At 37.6% G+C, this 20,231-nt stretch overlaps 2 protein-coding genes across 2 annotated transcripts; one reads left to right on the top strand and one right to left on the bottom strand.

Annotated features, from left to right (window-relative positions):
* Window positions 1-1,716: 1,716 nt before the first annotated feature.
* LOC142180302 (uncharacterized) lies at window positions 1,717-11,596 on the bottom strand. Its single transcript, XM_075251882.1, has 2 exons — window positions 11,342-11,596; window positions 1,717-1,959 (listed from the first exon to the last, which is right to left on the bottom strand). Exons 1-2 carry the CDS (start codon window positions 11,500-11,502, stop codon window positions 1,836-1,838), a joined length of 285 nt encoding a protein of 94 aa, XP_075107983.1. The 5' UTR covers window positions 11,503-11,596; the 3' UTR covers window positions 1,717-1,835.
* Window positions 11,597-12,417: 821 nt separating this feature from the next.
* LOC107766988 (uncharacterized) lies at window positions 12,418-17,332 on the top strand. Its single transcript, XM_016585911.2, has 5 exons — window positions 12,418-13,135; window positions 13,916-14,178; window positions 14,833-14,950; window positions 16,131-16,339; window positions 16,724-17,332. The coding sequence occupies exons 1-5, from the start codon at window positions 12,701-12,703 to the stop codon at window positions 17,175-17,177; spliced, it is 1,479 nt and encodes a 492-aa protein (XP_016441397.2). The 5' UTR covers window positions 12,418-12,700; the 3' UTR covers window positions 17,178-17,332.
* The last annotated feature ends 2,899 nt before the right edge of the window (window positions 17,333-20,231 follow it).

The following is a 20,231-nucleotide window of genomic DNA, read 5'->3' as shown; positions in this document are numbered from 1 at the left end:
GTTGGAACTTGTCTTATAAATAAGCAGTTACGTGTTTGGATAAAAGTGCTGAAACTTAAAACAAACTGATTATGTGTTTAGTAAACAAGTGCTGGTAAGCACTTTTTTTTTGTTAAAATGGTGAAATATTATTAAAGTTGTTAACATTATAAAGAAGATGATGAATGATTTGATTTAGAATATAGTTAAACCAATTAAAAAAAAAGAAAGGATTCAACGACCAAAAAAATTAAATATTATGGAACAAAAAAAAAAAGAAGCTAAAAGAACAATATTTCTAATGAGGGGTAATTTCGGGATTAAGAAAAATTATAAGGGATAAGAATGTAATATCTTTGGTCAAAGCAATATGGCTTTTAAGCCAATTTAAAAAAAGTTGGGTTTTCCAACTTATCGATTTTGATTTTTTTAAGCAGATTTTAATTTTTTTAAGCCCATTTTTTGGTTGTCAAACACTTCCACAAGTTAAAAACTAACCAGCTTTTAAGCCTATCTAAACATGCTCTGTAGCTTACGATTTTTCGCAATGTGCTTTTGTGTCCAAAAACAATTAACCAAATTAAACTAATGTACGAGGACGTTAGTTGAGGAATTAATACCTTTTAGATTTCTATAATATAGAAACTAGTACAATGAAATCAAGGTCTCTTCCTTTAATTTTATAGAAAAGGGAGAAATTAATATCAAAAGGACTTTTAATTCTTAAAAAAAAATAATTTCTTTACTGACCATTAAATTATAACCTTATGTGCACTAGACCAGCAATTCTTTTCATCTGTCTAAATCTTAATAGACTGGCTACCTATATTGATGAAAGATAATAATCAATAGTATAATTAAAGTACGTACAAGTAATGGACATAACCTTTTATCAATAAAAAAATCTTAAAGAGATTCGAGAGTCAGCAATCACTGACCATAAAATAAACTAGAGAAGAAAAGGTAAAGCTAAAACGTGGGGACAGACTAAGACAAGGTGTACCACGCCACAAATAGCCTTTCACTGTCTCTCGCAATTGGTGGGACGCATGTTATCCTTCTCAAAACCTATTGATCATGCTGTCGCCATTCAAATCTTTTGTACTAAAAATTATTTACTCCTGCAAACTAATTAGATATATGATGGATCAAAATTTTATTTTGTGTAAATAGGTGACCACGCCCACAAGGGAATTGTCAACTACATTTAATGAAAAGGAGGATAAGCAGATTTGAATGTCTTTTAACTTGGTTTTGAAGGACAATTCATGGCTGGACCAGCAAATTTGAGAATGTTGTGTGTAGTTGGCTGCACATCCAGCTATGCAACTTGTGACAAGATCAAACTGAGCTATTACTATAACTATTTTGTGCAGTAGAATCTCTAATGAGCTGGCTCATTCACCTGCTACCCAACAAGGAACTTACTACAATTAGATTCAATTAAACAATATAAAAAGTTCAAAAACTAGATCCATCATATTATGCTTATTTCATTATAGTTGTCAACAACCATATTACATTTCCTTTGTTTGAAACCAACATTTAACTAACTTCTTTATCATATCAAGTGGTGATATGATTTGGCATTTTTGTTAAACCAAGAAGATAATGGTTAAAGTTAGTACTGTATCTTTTCGATTATTACTAAGGCCGAGCATCACCTGGTCCTCAAAATCAAAAACATATAGGTGACAACCGTCAACCATCATTTCTCTGTATAGGATACGTAGACAATGCGAAGATTGTTCATTTCAGATCAAAGGGCAAAACTCATTTCAGGTTCAGAAATGCAGATTGTCTTTGTACAGTTTCTACTTTACAGAAAGGTCACATAGCAAACCATGAGAATCTTCCTACTCATCATCATATGAAACATGGAAACTGGTGGTACAACCACTTGCTTCAGGATCTTCTGCTCCGCAGCAATCATAAAATTTGGCAGCATAAGGAGGATCATCTGGTCCTAGTTCATAATACCTACAAAGAAAAAAAAGGCAGAGACTGTCCTTCACAAAAATATTGCATGATATATGATCAGATTACCAAAGTAAACTTAGAAATACCATTCCCATAGAGAAAAGAAATATACAACTTTACTTGTTAACAAATACTTAACAGCTAATTTACTGTTCCACAATATAGATGGTGGCAGAACGAAAGTCATCTCATACTCATCTTCTCCTTTTCAATTATGTTTTCTCATTATTTCCGCAACGATTACACTAAGTGAAATTCTTCCAGGAGCATTCCGCAACCCCCGGGGTAGATATCAATGTAAGCTGACTGCATATTATTCCTGTGCAGTATGAGTATCCTGATCGAAGGTCTTTTTGCTTTTCCATTTTAAATTTTTACAATGAAAAATGGTATAAAGCGAGATGCAGTGTCAAGTAGTTTGCTGTGAAGACTTCAGCAGCTTTATCTACAGGTGAGATCATGGACATGCTCAAGTTTCTAGAACAAAGTAAAAAGATATACTCCCACGACATAAAGGCAAATTCTGCTGCAGAAATGGCAAAACTATAACTTCACTGAAGCATTCATGTCTAAACTATTATGCTGAACCCAACTTGCCGATGACAATTACAAGTCCCATGCACAAAACAAGCATGTTTTGAATAAAAATGTTTACAAGTTCATCCAACAGTCGAGCACATAAATCAACTATTTAGGTTATTAGACTCATCTCCACTTCCGTGACACTCTAGATTTGATAATCTTGAAATCGGAATTGCTATGCTCTTCAGAGAAAAGCATTTCATTATATGTGCACTTCTTGTTCAAGGCTTTGTCAACTGCAGGTATATAACCAGCATTCGTATGAGAAGCATCAAGCTAGTATAATTATTAGGGGTGGCAAATGGATGGTCTGGGCTGAGTTTGGGCAGGTCAAAATGGGCTGAAGCAAGAAATGGGTCATTGTCCAATCCTATCCAAAGCTTACTTGGGATAAGATGAGTTGAATCAAAATGGGCTAAACAATAGGTTACAACCAACCCGCCTAACTTGACCCAACTCTTGAGTATTTTTTCAAAGACACTTTTGAATTAGTCATTGTTCAAATTACTTAAATTGACTAAAATAATACACTTTATAAGATCCTTAATTACATTAATTTGGTAAAAAGTATGACAAAAAACTGTAAATACATATGCAGTGGTACTTATTTGTTTCTCAAGAACTAAAGAGATTACTATTTGATATTGATTTGCAAAAATGTTACTAGTGCTTCAAAGTGCTCACTTAATATGAAGATAAGAAACCTTATTTTGACTCCTACTAACCGATCTACATATGCTAAGCATATACATCATAACTTACGAATTTAAACCAAGAATGTGTATATATATATTAAAAAAGTGATAATTTAAAGACATAAACTGACAAACGCAAAAAATAACAAATTACCAATTCAAGCTTATGAAATCCAGTAATTACTATGAAACATCTACACATATTACTAATGTACTAGTAGAACCTCAGATTCTTATTACAATTACTTAAATTGATTATATGATCCACATTTAAATTGATTTAATTAAAAAATTAGACACAATTATTGTAAGAAGGTGCTTTTTATGAGTTTATATTGATAGATCTTATGCTAAAATGTTGTAGTGGATAAATTACCTGAGTACCTAGAAAGAACTGAAAAGTGAATGTGCACCCAGACACATCCACCAAAGCACATAGTACTAATAGTTAAAACTTGTAGTACTAATAGTTAAAACTTGAAGCTGGGCCCACTCAATGGACATGTGCTCTAGTTTCACATGCTCTCCAGAGAAACACCTTTCCCAGCCCCAGGTCCTTTTTTTACACGGGTCACTAATGGGCTAATTCACGGCTCAGTTTGGGCAACTATTTGTTTGATGGGTTGCTTTGGGCTAGCCCATCGGTAAAGTATATTATGCCCAAACCCATTAAATCTTGGGCGGGTTGGATGGGTCTGAGTTTAATTTGCCACCCCTACAATAAAGTTTAGATGTCTTTCCAAGCAAAATATACTACTTCCATAATTGTGTATGAGAGGAATTTTTCACTAGTAATACTTAATGAATGAAGAGAGTTGCTTTACTGTGAGCATTGCTTTACTATGAGCAGCCACTGGGAAGATGAAAACGTTGGGGCACCTAAGATGAGTTGATTGGAAGGTGATAGCAGCCACCAGGAAAATGAAAATCTGGGGCCTTTCCAACCTGAAGAGATATTATTACTCTATGGCCGTGAAAGTACTATTTTATAATGAAATTTACAGAAGCTGTTGGATGAAGCCAAAACAAAAGGTTTAAATGCTGCCATATAGGATAAGCATAGTTTACGCCTTTATAGGTTTATCTGTGACTATTTTAGAATTTAGCTTCTTTCATTATAAGTCTCTTAACGGATAAATTTATTGAAACAGTTGCTTTTATTCTTTCACGTCAAGCTTCCTTCTTTATTTAACTCAATATGTTAAGTTGCTCCAAAGCTTGTTTCTGTAGACTATATATTTAGCAGGCTGCAGCAAAATGATAGATGTTTCCTACAGAAGAAAAATTAAGGTCACATGATGCTTATACCATGGTTATAAAAAAAAGAGGGTAGTTGTCAAAAAAAGGGAAGTTCATCTAGATGATAGACAGTGGTACCAACAAATGGAATTGAATGTGAAATTTTGGTAAAAAGGAATAGTTGCAATGGAAGTACTTAAAAGTGGCCACTCAAAATGGTACTTAAAGTGGTCACTTTGGGAGTTCTGTGAAATCCATTCTTATTCATCCTAAGCATTGCAATGACACTTAAATACATAAAGATTGCTATAAGTCATGTCTTCTAAGAACTAACAAAGATCTTTTGGTGGAGGTTCCTCCAGTAGTGGGAGGGGGAACAGATACAAACATGAAGAGATTTGTTAAATCTGACATTGAGGATGAGCTTGAAGCTCGATCTAGCGCTCCAATGGAGTCCTTCTAGAGGATTCTATGAGAGAGAGTTTGTGAGAGATAAAAGTAGAAATTGGAAAGTGAAAATCTGACCCCTTTCTCATTACTACACCGAGTATATACATGTGTGGATAGCTGAGCTGGCCACTAACTACACAACTATCTCTACTCAATTACAGTTAACTAACATCACCAACTATACAATTAACATATAACAATATAATTATACAAGTCTTAACACCCCCCTCAAGTTGGAGGGGTTGTGTACACTGCCAACTTGCTCAAAATTGCTGAGTGCTTCACTCCTGTTAGAACCTTGGTAAGGACATCAGCCAACCGATTGTCTGTTGCTACATGCTGAAGTGAGATAAGTCCCTCTTGTAGCTTGCTTCTGACAAAGTGACAATCCACTTCTATGTGTTTTGTCCGCTCATGAAACACATGATTTCTTGCTATATGTAGAGCTGATTGGCTATCACAAAAGACTTCTACTGGTTTACCAAAGGACACATTGAGCTCTTCAAGTAATCTGCACAGCCACACCAATTCCCCTACTACTTTTCTGAGTGCCCTGTACTCTGCCTCTGCTGATGACAATGAAATGGTCTCTTGTTTCTTAGATTTCCAACATATAGGACCGTTCCCTAATAGAATTAAGTAACCACTCACTGATTTCCTTGAGTCTGGGCAAGCAGCCCAATCAGAATCACAATAGGCTCTAACATTATAGTTTGGATCATGTGACATGAATATTCCCATGGAGGGGTCACCCTTCAAGTATCTAAGCAGGTGAAAGGCTGCTTTCAAGTGGGGTTCTCTTGGATCTTGCATGAATTGGCTAAGATGTTGTACACTGTAGGCTATGTCTATTCTTGTGTTGGTGAGAAAGTTCAATTTCCCAACCAGCTTTCTGTAATAGGTGGGATCAGTTAATGCAGTCCCCTCTTTAGCTTTCGACTTCACCGTTGGATCAAGTGGAGAGGCTAGGCTACTATAATCTATGCAGTTGTACTCTTTTAGCAAATCAAGCACAAACTTTCTTTGTGAAATTACAACTCCATCAGCTTTATAGAATATTTCCAGCCCCAGAAAATAGTGGAGCTTACCCAAGTCTTTAATCTTGAAACTTTCATGTAGGAATGCCTTCAGTTCCTCTATCTCCTCCTTGTTTGTTCCTGTCAGTATTACATCATCTACATATACTGCCACATATATTGTTGATTCAGTTGTCTTCTTGTAGAAAAGTGAATAATCATACATAGAGTGGGTATATCCCTTACAGCACAATGCTTCACTCAATTTTGCATACCACTATCTGCTTGCCTGTTTGAGGCCATACAAGGACTTCTTGAGTTTGCATACTAGATGTCCATTGTCTACTACCAAACCTTGTGGCACTTCCATATACACCTCTTCATGGAGGTCTCCGTGAACAAAGGCATTGTTCACATCTAGCTGAAATATATCCCAGCCTTTCTTGACTGCTGCAGCTATGAGAGCTCTTACTGTTGTAATTTTCACCACAGGACTGAATGTTTCTGTGTAATCAATTCCAGCTTGCTGGGTATACCCCTTTACCACTAACCTGGCCTTGAACCTTTCTACACTTCCATCTGCCTTATGCTTCACTTTATACACCCATTTACACCCTATGGCTTGTTTCTCAACTGGTAATGGTACTAGCTCCCAAGTGTTGTTGACATGCAATGCCTCAAACTCTTGTGTCATTGCTGCTTGCCAGGCAGGATACATAGCTGCTTCCTCATATGAGTTAGGCTCTTTGTCACTGTAAGTGCTTCTCACAGGGCACTGATTATCCTGATTTAGATTCTCAGTAGATATGTGAATGTGAGGAGAGGATAAGGCATTAACAGAAAGAGATGCATTGGTGTTTTTGGCATTTGGTTTCAGCTGGGGTAGTTTGTGAACATAATCCCTCAAATATGTGGGAACTTTGTGTGTTCTATGAGATTGCCTTGGTGCCAAGACATGTTCAGGTGAGGTATTCCCTACATATCTTACTGGTGAGTCATTTTGTGGATCTTCTGGAGTATGTGAATCAAGTGAATCTATGTTATTGGGGGAAAGGGATGAAGGATCAGATGACAAATCTGGATGTGTGACATTTGAAACCCCTTGATCATTTGACTCACTAGTTTGACTTTGCTCATTCTCACTAGACATATGATCAATGAAAGGAATAGATTGAAGGACATAGGGAAATGAAGCAGTATCCTTAGACATACTAAAAGGGAAGATATTTTCATTGAAAATTACATCTCTAGATACGTGTGTTTTCCTGGTGGCCAGACTGAGCACTTTGTATCCCTTTACCCCAAAGGGGTATCCAATAAAAACATGTGGTGTGGTTCTAGATTCAAATTTATCTCTGTGGACCTTGGGTACTGTAGGATAGCACAAGCACCCAAAACTCCTCATGTGAGAGTAGGTAGGTTTTCTGTTATGTAATAGTTCATATGGTGACTTGCCCTTGAAGTGAGAAGAAGGCAGTCTATTTATTATATAGGTTGCACATAGGATACATCCACCTCAATATCTTAGAGGTAATTTTGACTAGAATAAGAGGGCTCTGGGTGTTTCCAATAGGTACCTATGCTTTCTTTCCACTATGCCATTTTGTTGTGGTGTATAAGGACATGTCTTTTGGTGGATAATCCCTTTAGAAAGGAAGAACTGATTTGCTTCTGTATTATTAAACTTTAGGCCATTGTCTGACCTTATATATTGGATAGTGTTATTGAATTGGTTTTCAATCATCGACACAAAGTTTTTGATGACTTGTAGGGCATTACTTTTGTTGGTTAGTAGGTGAGTCCAGGTGGATCTTGTGTAATCATCCACCATGGTGATGAAATATCTGAAATTGTCATAAGTTGGCATATGGTAAGGACCCCAGAGATCAACATGAAGAAGTTGGAAGATCTTGGTAGAATTAGTGGATTGTTTTGGAAATGGTAATCTCCCCTGTCTTGCCATTGGACAGAGAGAGCAGGTAAATGGTTGTTTTGGTGAGAAAGATGCTAGAATACTGGATATTCCCTTCATCTTGATAAAGGGCACATGACCCAGTCTGTTATGCCACAACACATTTATGTCATTACTTGAAGGAAAGGAAGGATTGATACTATTCACAATGGGGAGTTGCACTTTATTATTTGGGGAACATGTATTTACAGCTGAATGAGATGTGCAATTATCCCTAGACAATGAGCTATTTACAGTGGAATGATGAAAACAGTGTGAGTTGTGTGTGCAACAATTGGAAGAAACAGAACTAGCAATTGAACTTTGATTCTGAATGGTTGTTCCTGAGACACCTTGGGCAGAGGAGATAGAGTCCATCACTGACTTTACCAATTTCCAGAGGCCTCTTCATTGAAGGGGCCTGCAGAATACAGATGTTATCAGTAAAGGCAACTATGCTATGAGGAGTTGAACTAGTTAATGAATGAATTGATATAAGGTTGTATTTGAAGGAAGGTATGTACATAACCTTATGCAAAATGATCTTAGGAAACAATGTCACACTTCCAATTTGTGTTACTCTTACCTTATATCCGTTTGGAAGAACTACCAATAAGGGATATGGTAAGGTTACAATGTTGGTTAATAAGGACATATTGAAGGTCATGTGATTAGATGCTCCTGAATCTAATATCCAAGAGTCTGCCTTGTTTTTGAAGCACTCACAGGACAATTTGCTAAAATCAATAGAGGAAGTGCATACTATTATACCTGCAAAGTTCACAGCACCATTGACATAGTTTGTGCAACTGGAGCTTTCTCCTCCTGTTCCAATTTGAAAATGTTGCAGCAAGTTTAGGATCTATCCATACTGTTCCTTAGAGAGGTTGACTTGCCCGACCTCATTTCCATCTTCTCCTTCCTTTGCTGAACCTTTCAGCTTGGTTCATGTTTTGTCCTCTATTTGGATTCTGAATGTGTGAATTTCCAAAGTTCTGAGGGTACCCGTGTAACTTGTAGCATTTGTCCTTAGTATGTCCTAGCTTCTTGCAGTAGTCACAAAATGGACGGGGCCTATTGCCTCCAGTTGAACTGTTATTAACAGCATAATTTGTTCTGTAAGAACTAGGTTTTGATGTGTTGACACTTAGGGAAGCAGACTCAAATAGCATTTGATTATTTGGCTTGATCTCTCTCTGTTTCTCATCCTGAATGAGTAGTGAGAAGGCTTGTGCAAGATTTGGTAGCGGATTCATCATGAGAATGCTTCCACATACGACAGTGTAGACTTCATTAAGTCCCATAAGAAATTGTATCAATCTTCTGTCCTGCTCGGCCTTGTGCATATTCTCCTTGGCACCACACGTACAGATACAACTGCAATGAGTCTTTTTGCTCAAAGTATTTAGTTCTTCCCACAGCTTCTTCAGCTTAGTATAATAACCTGTAATATCAAGCACACCTTGAGACAAGTCGTTTATCTCCTTTTGGATCTGGTATAGCCTTAGCACCATTAGTCTGCTCATATCGATCCTCCAATTCTCTCCACAACTCAACAGCATTATTAGCATATTCCACACTGTCCGCGATGTCTTTAGAGAGTGAATTTAGAATCCAAGATGTTAACATATTGTCACATCGCTCCCATTGTCGGAATCTCTGAGATTGAGGCTCTGGTGGTTTACATTCTCCACTTATAAACCCAAGCTTATTTTTTACGGACAGACCACACATAACACTGCGTCTCCAAGACCTATTTCCAATTCCACTAAAAGGAACTGAGACGAGCATCGCTCCAGGATTATCTGACGGATGTACATAAAGAGGATCGCTTGGATCTATTCCAAAGTTTGTCGCAGCGGCGACACCAGCAGATGTGTCTTCCTGATCTAATATGGCCATGAGTGTAAGATTTTGTTGAGTTACACACTAATTCCAGTAGAAATTTGAAGAATAGACTGTCAATTTGCGATTTGAAGAAATTAGGGCAAAAAGATAGAAAAAATCGATTAGACCAGAAAAGCAGAATTATGGGAAGGAAAAAATGGGGAAAATTGATAGAGACGATGACGGATAGTAGAGCATGAGCGTCCCTTGCTTTGATACCATGTTAAATCTGACATTGAGGATGAGCTTGAAGCTCGATCTAGAGCTCCAATGGAGTCCTTCTAGAGGATTCTATGAGAGAGAGTTTGTGAGAGATAAAAGTAGAAATTGGAAAGTGAAAATCTGACCCCTTTCTCATTACTACACCGAGTATATACATGTGTGGATAAAGCTAATGCTGAGCTGGCCACTAACTACACAACTAACTCTACTCAATTACAGTTAACTAACATCACCAACTATACAATTAACATATAACAATATGATAAGGTCAAGGGCTCAAGGCTAAGAAGTATAAAAGATGGGTCTGTAGATAATAGGTCACTAGTACCAAACAATGAAAAACCAATCAGATCTACACGAGCTCACAAGCTACAGCGATGCGTTTCTTGACGTTTACTCCTGATTCATTTATAATTGTAAAATAAAAGTATCTGAAATAATTTTTAGCATCTGTAATCCACATTTTTCTCAACCCCCTAATAGTTCTTTACTTCTTTTCTATAAATTTAAAATCATCACAGCTAAATACTGGCAGTATAAGGATTCAATTCTTTGGCAATAAATGTTAAAGCTACCTTACTAAAGAGGTAAATTAACTTGACTCATGTTATTTTGGCACAAAATTTAGCTCAATGATACAACGCTATGCAGAATATTCACTCTAGTACCTGATCCATATAATAAACAAAACTGCAAATGAACCTTTGAGTGCGAGTTTTTTGCAACACTTTGGTCTAAGAGAATGTGAAAGAACACATTTTTCTCTCAGCTGGGTGCACTGAAAACTGAATTACTTTTGTGTTCCTACGAAGAAGTAACTGGACAATGCTAGAGTTCTATAATCTCTGGATACAAGCTTACATTACCCCTTTGATCATGTCTAAAACAATTTAACCAGGCTAAGCATTTCACCAGTTGATAATGTTGTAAAACTGATATACTAAAGCTACTGATAAACAGAAACCAATTCCAATTTAGCACTTTAGCCTCATAATAACCCAGTTGCTCCTTAATTTTATTCTCATTGCTTGACAGCTGAAATAAAGTATGCAATTAGAAGAAAGCGAAGATGTAATTGTGATATCACAAGCACAACTGGCCCTTAATTTGCCCTAAAAGATAAATTTATTCCGTATTAGCATGATATTGATACAAATAGAGCGGACGAATTCACCAGCTAATCTGGAAATGACACGTAGTTGATTGATCAATTGATTGTTTAAATGATACCCTACTGATATATAAGAGCGAGCATGAATCTGATCACTTTGAAACAGCGACTTTATTAATAGAACGATTAAAAGAATTACATAAACAAAACAAAAAGAAAGGTAAGATACCTTTTCTGATCGTCATGACGGCGACAGACAAAAAAAGAAGGATGAAAACGGCATGAATTTGGGTTGTTAGAAGGCGGAGTGTATGCCTGTTTGCATCTTTTGCACACCTTCTCTATGCTCTGATTCACTCCTCTTTTTCCTGCTTTTTCCGCCATTTCCATGCTTGTACAGTTGTTACTGCAGAATTCTGATCAACTCTTTAATCGGACGTGAAAGTTCTATGGGCCTTGTGGAAGGCCTCCGAATGTTCTGAAATTCTCAATTTTGGCCAAAATAACATTTTCATTTTTAGCCCAAAGATCCGTTAAACTTTAACCTGTTACAATTATCCAAATTATAATTTTTTTCGAATTAAACATGAGTAGGTTCAACGTATTGTTGCAAAGAAGAAATAATATTCGAAATCACAGAAAAAAATAATGTTATGAAGTAAAACATGAGGAGGTATATAAAATTATTCTTAATTATTTTTTGAGTTGTCTATGTTTATTTTTTCGGCTGATTTAATAATATTTGAATGAGTTTTCCTTTTAATTCTTTTAGTGGAAATATTCGAAATATATTTTCTTAGATAAAGTAAGATTTTGTTAACACAGTAACAATTAAGCTCTAGACTCGTGTTTATATGGGATTTAACATATTCCTTTTTAGCATCTTCAATTTAATGATTAATTGTATATGATTGAAATTTGAAAGAAAACCGAGAGTATTTGAAGGTGGAGATAAAAAAAATATTTGGAAGTTAAGTTGTGTTTAAAAAAAAAGAGATCAAAAATAATTATTTCGCTTGAAATACATTTCTAACAAGTTTAAATTTTAAATTTTTTATTTCAAGCTGAAGTTGAAATATGGACGAATTTGTACAACAACTACTTATTTAAATTTCTTTTATCACAAATATATCAAAATATTATCTATGTACAAAAGTGAACGTTAGAAAGGGTAACTATGAAATATTGAAATATCATAAATATTTTATTCCTTGAAATCAGTTTAATTACAATGAAAATAAAAATAAATAAAAAAGATAAATTGAAGAGCGCAACTGCAATATCTCAAATGACAAGAGAGGTAAGCGTTATAAAAATAAACTTTGAGGTCTCAAAAAAGAAAAGAATAGTCGGCTAGCTAGTTGATGATAAAGGAGCGATACACGTCCATAGGTGACCGGAACCTGAGGTTCTGAGCGCAGCCAAAAACGTAAACGCAGGTGCTCTGTTCCCTGCGGAGAACACGGCGAGCATTAAGATTTGAATGGAGCTTCGTTCTTCTCCTCAATCCTCGTACTAATAAACCAGAAATAGCGGTTTTCAGTTATTTCTATTCCTCAACTCACCCAAAAATAGAAATTAAAATAGGATGTCTTTCTCTCTCCTCTCCTTATCTTCAACTTCTTCATCTTCCACACTTACCAGAAATATTCCCTCTTTTATCTCTACTACATCTTCGCCGTCCACTTTACTTTCCCTTTTAAGGAACCATTCTAATTTCAGCCATGTTACCTCTAACGCTACAATTTTCGGTTCCAGCTCGTGTTCTTTCCTTTCTTCGTATTGTTCTATGTCGACTGCCAATTATGTGGTTCCGAGGGCTTTTGCGTCTTCCTCTAACTCTTCCGCTTCGTCTGGAAATTCTGATGGGGAAAGCTCGGAGATTGTGTCGAGTGAAAATGATGAACAAGGGGCTGAGACTGACGATGAAGACCAAGTCTTGATTGTTGATGAGGAAGATATTAGTCTTTCCAGCTCTGATCTTCCCCAAAAATGGGATGTATTAGGCCTTGGCCAAGCTATGGTAAATGCTCTTATACCCTTTTTCACATAACTTAGTAAAATGTCAGTAGGGATGTTTAGAGGATGCCTAGCTATTAGAATGCATGTTGCTCTATATTTATACATTAAAAAGAGCTGTTCTTTAATGCCTTTTTGACAAACCATTGTTGCTAAACAATGGGAATATTGATTAAAATCACACTATGTTGGTATTTCTTTTTTTGGTAAAGAATCAGGAAAACAAGTTGGTATTTAGATTCCTATGGGTCTCCAGGGCTTTGCTCAATTGGCAATGGTTGAGAGACTTGTGACTCAGTTCATCGGCTCGAGCCCTGCCCCAAGTGAACTAAGTCTGGTATTTAAGTGGAGAAGGGTAGAGGAGCGGACTCATTATCCTCGAGTTTAGTAGGCTGTGGTTGGTCCTAACGGTTGGCTCCAGATGGATTTCTCGGTCATAAAAAAAAGGATATTGAAGGATCATTATGCTTTTTACCCCTTACAGAAAATCTTTTGCATTCACTTAGTTGTTGTTGTTGTTGATAACTACCCAAAAACACTGTAGATTTATTTAAATTTGAGAATAGATGAGATTTGCTTATAATCCTTTGGCTTCTTATTGTTATCTCAAATCTTCTCTTTCATGGATGGCTGTATGGCACTACAGTGGCCTAATTGGCATCAACTTTATTTTGGTTATCATTGCTCCTTCCAGAATTTCAAGATGTTGATACAATAGGCAAATAAATCTTTGTTCTAGTACCAGCTTCTTTCACGTAATGATGTTCTTTGGCGACTTATATAGGTTGATTTTTCTGGCATGGTTGATGATGAATTTCTGGAGAGGCTTGGATTAGAGAAGTGTACAAGAAAGGTCATCAATCATGAGGAAAGGGGTAAAGTTCTGCGTGCGATGGACGGATGCAGCTACAAGGCCGCTGCCGGTGGATCACTTTCTAATAGTCTGGTTGCCTTGGCCAGGCTTGGTGGTCAGCCAATAGCTGGTCCTGCTTTGAATGTAGGCATGGCAGGTAGTATCGGAAGTGATCCGCTGGGTGGATTTTACAGGTACAGGTTAACTCTTTTAGCCTTTATCCCATTTTTGCCCTAGGGGTTTGGTGACTGTTACAGTTGCTGCTCTCTCGCGTCTCTCCAAAGCCTACCCTTTGAACTCCCTATCTAGGAGCTTAATAGCTGCTTTTCCTACTTTCTCCATTGATGACTCCAATTCCTGATCCTATGGCTGGGGGAGGAGGGGCCTTACCACTAGGCTATTCTTCTGACCTCCTTTTTTTTTTTTTTGGGTGGATGCTGCTGTCTGTTTGGACTGTACGGTTCCTGCAGGTTGTTACTGTTGATGTAAATAGGTGCGTTGGACCCGCATATTAACTTCTAATGATATGCATGAGGGAGCAAGAGATAATTTTTAAAAATGGAGAGCAAGACTATTGTAAAAAATATGAATTACAAGCTGTACGTGCCTCTGAGACTTCAGTAGCTGAAGGAACACAGTGTCTTTTGGTATTATGTAGGCTTAGAATTTTGAACGAATCTCCAGTCTCGTGAGTTATATAAGAGAAATACTAAATTATTCCACATCTAAATTGAGAACTTAGGAGAGTTTGTTGTGCAGTGCCCAGTGGATTTTTTTTTTTTTTTTTTTAAATCTGAGTACTTCAATTAGACTGACCACTGATCAGAACTGTCTCACTTTACATACAGATCCAAACTTCGACGAGCAAATGTGAATTTTTTGTCAGCACCAGTAAAGGATGGGACAACGGGAACTGTGATAGTCCTCACAACTCCGGATGCTCAGCGAACCATGTTAGCGTACCAGGTTGGTAAATGTGCTGTAGTAACTCGCTCATGTCATTTTCTGCATAGGAATGATAGTTGGCTTGGTGCTGAGTGGATTAGAGTGATCCCATCCCAGACATATTGTAAATCCTATATTATACGTGCCATAGTTCCAAACCTGTCACCTTATCTCTAACATATCGGTATTTAGATGCAGTATGCTCAATTAGTGCTGAGAGCTGATGGTCATGGTTTGAGCGAAACAGTTCATGATCCAAGCGTAGAATCTTTTTCCTTTTGTGTTTTTTTGTTTTGACCTGTATCTTATAATATTTTACCTCAGGAAGAACCCTAGACTTTGCTATTTTGGCTAATACTATGATATGCAAGTAAATCACTTTAACCAATATTTAGCAAACTTTTATAGGACTCTGAGCTAGTTTAGTACTTCCTATGAAAAAAAAAAACAAATTAGAGGTGCCGGAGAAAGGAATGTATTTTAGGAAAATGAGTTTTGTCGATAAACTTTGTCGAGAAAATGTCAAGAACTCCTATTCATGACATTTATACCCCTTAGTGGGTTAAAGCTGAAACAGTTGCTGAAACAAATACTGGAGTTCAGTTGTTTAAGCAACTCAGTCAATTGTTTAAGCAACTTAATCAATTGTTTAAACAACTACTGAAGTTGCTTAAACAACTCAATAATGTCTTCTCATAGGGTATAAGGGTCAAAAAGACAAAAACCTCCCTTTGTAACATTATCGGGACAATAATTTCTCGACGAATAACCACTCTTTCTTTTAATGGAGTAGAGCAGATAAATAGAAACTTCTCTTCCCTCCAATTGTGGTCTTTCTCCTTGGTGGGATAAATTGTAGGTTATTGTCGCTCAGCAAAGACTTGGATGCCTTTCTCTTACTGCAAGTCAACAAAGACCATCTGTTTTTGCTACCTTTTGCTCTGCCATGCTACAGTCTTATGGGCCTCATATGAACAAGATAGAATCATGGACCTTACACAAACAAGATAGACCATCTCTTTATATTTCACGTACCTGACAAATTTATTTTAAACAATTAAAAACACAACCTCCCCCCTTCCAGAAGGAAGTGTTGCCCACTGGTTCAATTGCATCATGTGTTTTGCTTTTAACATCTTGTTTTAGTGAGTCTCCCTTCTGCAGCATGAGTTTTTCACTTTTTTCTGTTCCTGTTAATCAGGGTACTTCATCAAGGATAAACTTTGACCCATGCTTGGCTGATGCAATTACTAAAACAAATATATTGGTTGTGGAAGGATACTTGTTTGAGCTTCCTGATACAGTCAGAACAATTTCGAAAGTCTGCGAAGAAGCCCGCAAGTGGGGATCATTAATTGCCATCACAGCATCAGATGTGTCCTGTATCGAGAGACATTACGATGATTACTGGTAAAACCTTATCTCTATCTTGCTTTTGTAATAAAACTTAGAATACCCCTCCCCCGTCCCCCACCAACAAAAGCCCCACTCTAATAAAAGCAAAAGTATAAGGAAAGAGAAAAAAAAGCTTGGAAAACGGGGTTTTGGTCAGTCTTTGGATCAGCGATGTGGAAAGAGAAGTTCATGCAGATTCATGGTAGATCTTGCACATGACTATATTGATCATGCTAATTTGAAGTTTACTAGTGGCTATCAGTTCACTTAAATTGTCATAAAACCTTGAGTCGGAAGACCAATATTTGTTGTTTAGATATGTACATAGTGAAAATGAATTTTGTTTCTTCTACTATTCCAGGGTTGTTTATCCATATTGTTTGCCACATTTTTCGCCAGGGAAATAATGGCAAATTATGCAGATATAGTATTTGCTAACAGCGAAGAAGCAAGAGCTTTCTGTCATTTTTCATCAAAAGAAAGTCCCCTTTCTGCTACAAGGTACCTGAGCCATTTCGTCCCTTTAGTTTCCGTCACAGATGGGCCTAAAGGTTCTTACATTGGTGTGAAAGGGGAAGCTATCTATATTCCTCCATCACCTTGTGTGCCCGTAGATACTTGTGGTGCAGGGGATGCTTATGCATCAGGTATTTTGTACGGAATATTGAGGGGTGTGTCTGATTTGAAAACCATGGGTTCCGTAGCAGCTAAGGTTGCATCTGTAGTGGTAGGGCAACAAGGTACTAGGCTTAGGGTACAAGATGCTATTGGGTTGGCGGAGTCATTTTCATCCCACTGCAGGGACTCAACCTTTTGGTCAGATATAGGTTCCGATCAGATCTCCAGCTTGTAATACTCAAAAGGTGAACTCTGACATTAGTTTAGTGGTTATCGCATTAGTTTTATTCTCACATTCTTAGCTCTTGAGCTTTGTACATTGATGATATTCATTGTAATTATTTGCGTCATTGGTTTAATGGATTCAGTAAAAGATTTAAGGACTTTGAATTTGCTTCAGTTTTGCATTTTTTTTCTGGAACATGTATGCAGATCGACCTCCACAATGGTTGGGATCATATATCATGGTACTATCTAGTGATATACTATCAGTCTGATATATATGTATTAGTTAATCCTTACTACATTTATCCCTGATATTCATCAGATTTTAGGCACAGTCTGGAATGTTAGATGAACTCTCTGTCCCGGCGCCTAATCTGTAATAGTCAGGTAAGTCAGATGTGGTGTTGTACATCTTACATATCTTACTGGACATAATAAGCTTAGTTTTTGCAATGTCCAAGCAAGTAAATAAGTTCCAGGCAGTACTTAAGCTTTCCATATTTGTGAGGTGATATCTAGATTATAAGCAGAGAGTAAACTGGGAACGTACCCATTGATAAAAGTGAACTAAGTTGGTACCTATTGCTGGTGGGAGGTGATAGGTATTCTGGGAGATTGGTCGAGGTGAGCGCAAGCTGGTCCAAACATTACGGTTATTAAAAAAAAAACTCATTTGGAAAGCCAACAGTGTCAGCTATGAGTCGATAAAACGATAAATAATGTTACTACGACTTTTGCATAAAGGAAGCAGGTGGATATTATACTGAGCCAAGTTAATTCTCTAGCTATTTTAAAAATAGTATGTCACATTTAGAGCCAAAAGAAAAGACGTGCAATAGGAAAACACATTTGCAACTGGTTACAAATTAAATCTCACGTTTCTGGACTTAATACGTCAGCAGAAGAAAGATACAAGATTGCATATTAGTAGTTGGTATTTACGGCTTATTCTGAAGATGCTTTTCACTAATAACAAGGATGTTTACATCTCCTGTGTGGTTTGCAGGCTATTACACAAGGGAGGTTTATCCAATGCGCATAAAGTACTTACCCCAGAGTGCTCATCCGAAGGGCAGGCTCTGATAGACATTATAGCGATTGCGGGTTTCCAATGTTACCAAAAAAAACAAGGATAAAGGATCCCTATGAGCAACAACAACAACAACAATCCAGTAAAATTTCACTAATGGGGTTTGGGGAGGGTAGTGTGTACGCAGACCTTACCCCTACCCCGAAGGAGTAGAGAGGTTGTTTCCGAAAGACCCTCGGCTCAAAAAAACAAAAAGACAAAAGGGACAAAAAGGGAGACAATATTAGTATCACAACAACAATCATAGGATAAATAGGAACACAATGAAATCCAGAAGAAAGATGCAAAGTAAAGGGAGACAATATTAGTAAATATTAGTATCACCACAACAGTCATTAGAAAAATAGGAACCTCATGAAATCTAGAAGAAAGATGTAAAGCAAAAGCGATAGCTAGTAAATAGGACCTGCACTGAAAAGAGAAATAGTAAGCCAAAACATTCCCACTAGTTATCTTAGAAAAAAAAAACCTACATGGTTAGTCCCACCATGTTACGAAGTAAGGCACGACTCAACTACCTCCTAACCTACAACCCTAATACTCGACCTCCACATCTTCCTATCAAGTGTCATGTCCTCGGAAATCTGGAGCCTCGCCATATCCTGTCTGATCACCTCTCCCCAATACTTGTTAGGCCGCCCTCTTCCTCTTCTCGTGCCCTCCGTAACCAGCTTCTCATACCTCCGTACCAGAGCATCTAGGCTTCTCCTCTGAACATGTCTGAACCATCTAAGCCTCGCTTCCCGCATCTTGTCATCAATGGGAGCCACATGCACCTTCTCCCGAATATCATCATTCCTAATCTTATCTATCTTAGTGTGCCCGCACATCCACCGCAACATCCTCATTTCTGCTACTTTCAGCTTCTGGATATGTGAGTTCTTAACGGGCCAACACTCAGCCCCATACATCATGGTCGGTCTAACCACCGCTTTATAAAACTTACCTTTGAGTATCGGTGGCACTCTCTTGTCACACAGGACTCCAGATGCTAACCTCCACTTCATCCATCCTACCCCAATACGGTGTGTGACATCCTCGTCGATTCCCTCCCCCTGGATAACCGAACCAAGGTACTTGAAGCTGCCTCTACTCGGGATGACCTGCGAATCAAGCCTCACATCCACGCCCACTTCCCCTGGCTCAGCGCTGAACTTACACTCCAGGTATTCCGTCTTCGTCCTGCTCAGCTTGAAACCCTTAGACTCAAGAGCCCGTCTCCAAACCTCCAGCCTCTCGTTAACACCGACTCGCGACTCATCAATCAGAACTACGTTATCGGCGAATAGCATGCACCATGGCACATCCCCTTGAATATTGTGTGTTAACGCGTCCATCACTAGGGCGAATAAGAACGGACTGAGCGCAGAACCTTGGTGTAGCCCCATTACAACAGGAAAATGCTCAGAGTCGCCTCCTACTGTCCTAACCCGAGTTTTAGCCCCATCATACATGTCCTTAATTGCCATAATGTAGGGAACCGACATACCCTTTGCCTCCAGGCATCTCCAGAGAATTTCTCTAGGAACCTTGTCATATACTTTCTCTAGGTCAATAAACACCATGTACAGATCCTTCTTCCTCTCTCTGTATAGTTCCACCAACCTTCTAACAAGGTGAGCAAGAGTCAAATATGATCCTGATCCTAAAATTACTTAAATAAAATCTTACAATGCGGTAAAATCATCCCCTAAACAAGCCTCCCTTGTGCTTTTCAAAAACTAAAAACTTCTTTATTTACAAATGCTGTGCATCAATATATGTTTTGACCCTCAAAAATAATGTTTCTGTCTAGCAAAAAAGAATGGAGAAAATTTTTGGTCATCTTTAAGAGCAAATCCTTTAGTTTATCTGACTAGATTAAGTCTGTTGCAAGAAATAAATGTGGGAAAGATTATATAATTTCGCCAGCCATTGGGGAGGCGTATGTAAACTAAAACATAGGTGGTTTCACAATATCATTGTACGTAATCT

Source organism: Nicotiana tabacum, chromosome 4 (genome assembly GCF_000715075.1).
Source record: "Nicotiana tabacum cultivar K326 chromosome 4, ASM71507v2, whole genome shotgun sequence".
NCBI lineage: Eukaryota > Viridiplantae > Streptophyta > Magnoliopsida > Solanales > Solanaceae > Nicotiana > Nicotiana tabacum.
Note: the sequence above shows the minus strand (reverse complement) of the source record. Positions and strands in the feature narration are given on the sequence as shown.

Bases quoted from the DNA above. Each gene is read 5' to 3' on its own strand.
- LOC142180302 (XM_075251882.1), bottom strand. From the start codon at position 11,502: ATGGAAATGGCGGAAAAAGCAGGAAAAAGAGGAGTGAATCAGAGCATA. The intron at 1,960-11,341 runs GTATCTTACCTT...TTTTCTTTGTAG, and splicing joins CGTCATGACGATCAGAAAAG to GTATTATGAACTAGGACCAG.
- LOC107766988 (XM_016585911.2), top strand. From the start codon at position 12,701: ATGTCTTTCTCTCTCCTCTCCTTATCTTCAACTTCTTCATCTTCCACA. The intron at 13,136-13,915 runs GTAAATGCTCTT...CGACTTATATAG, and splicing joins TAGGCCTTGGCCAAGCTATG to GTTGATTTTTCTGGCATGGT. The intron at 14,179-14,832 runs GTACAGGTTAAC...CTTTACATACAG, and splicing joins CCGCTGGGTGGATTTTACAG to ATCCAAACTTCGACGAGCAA.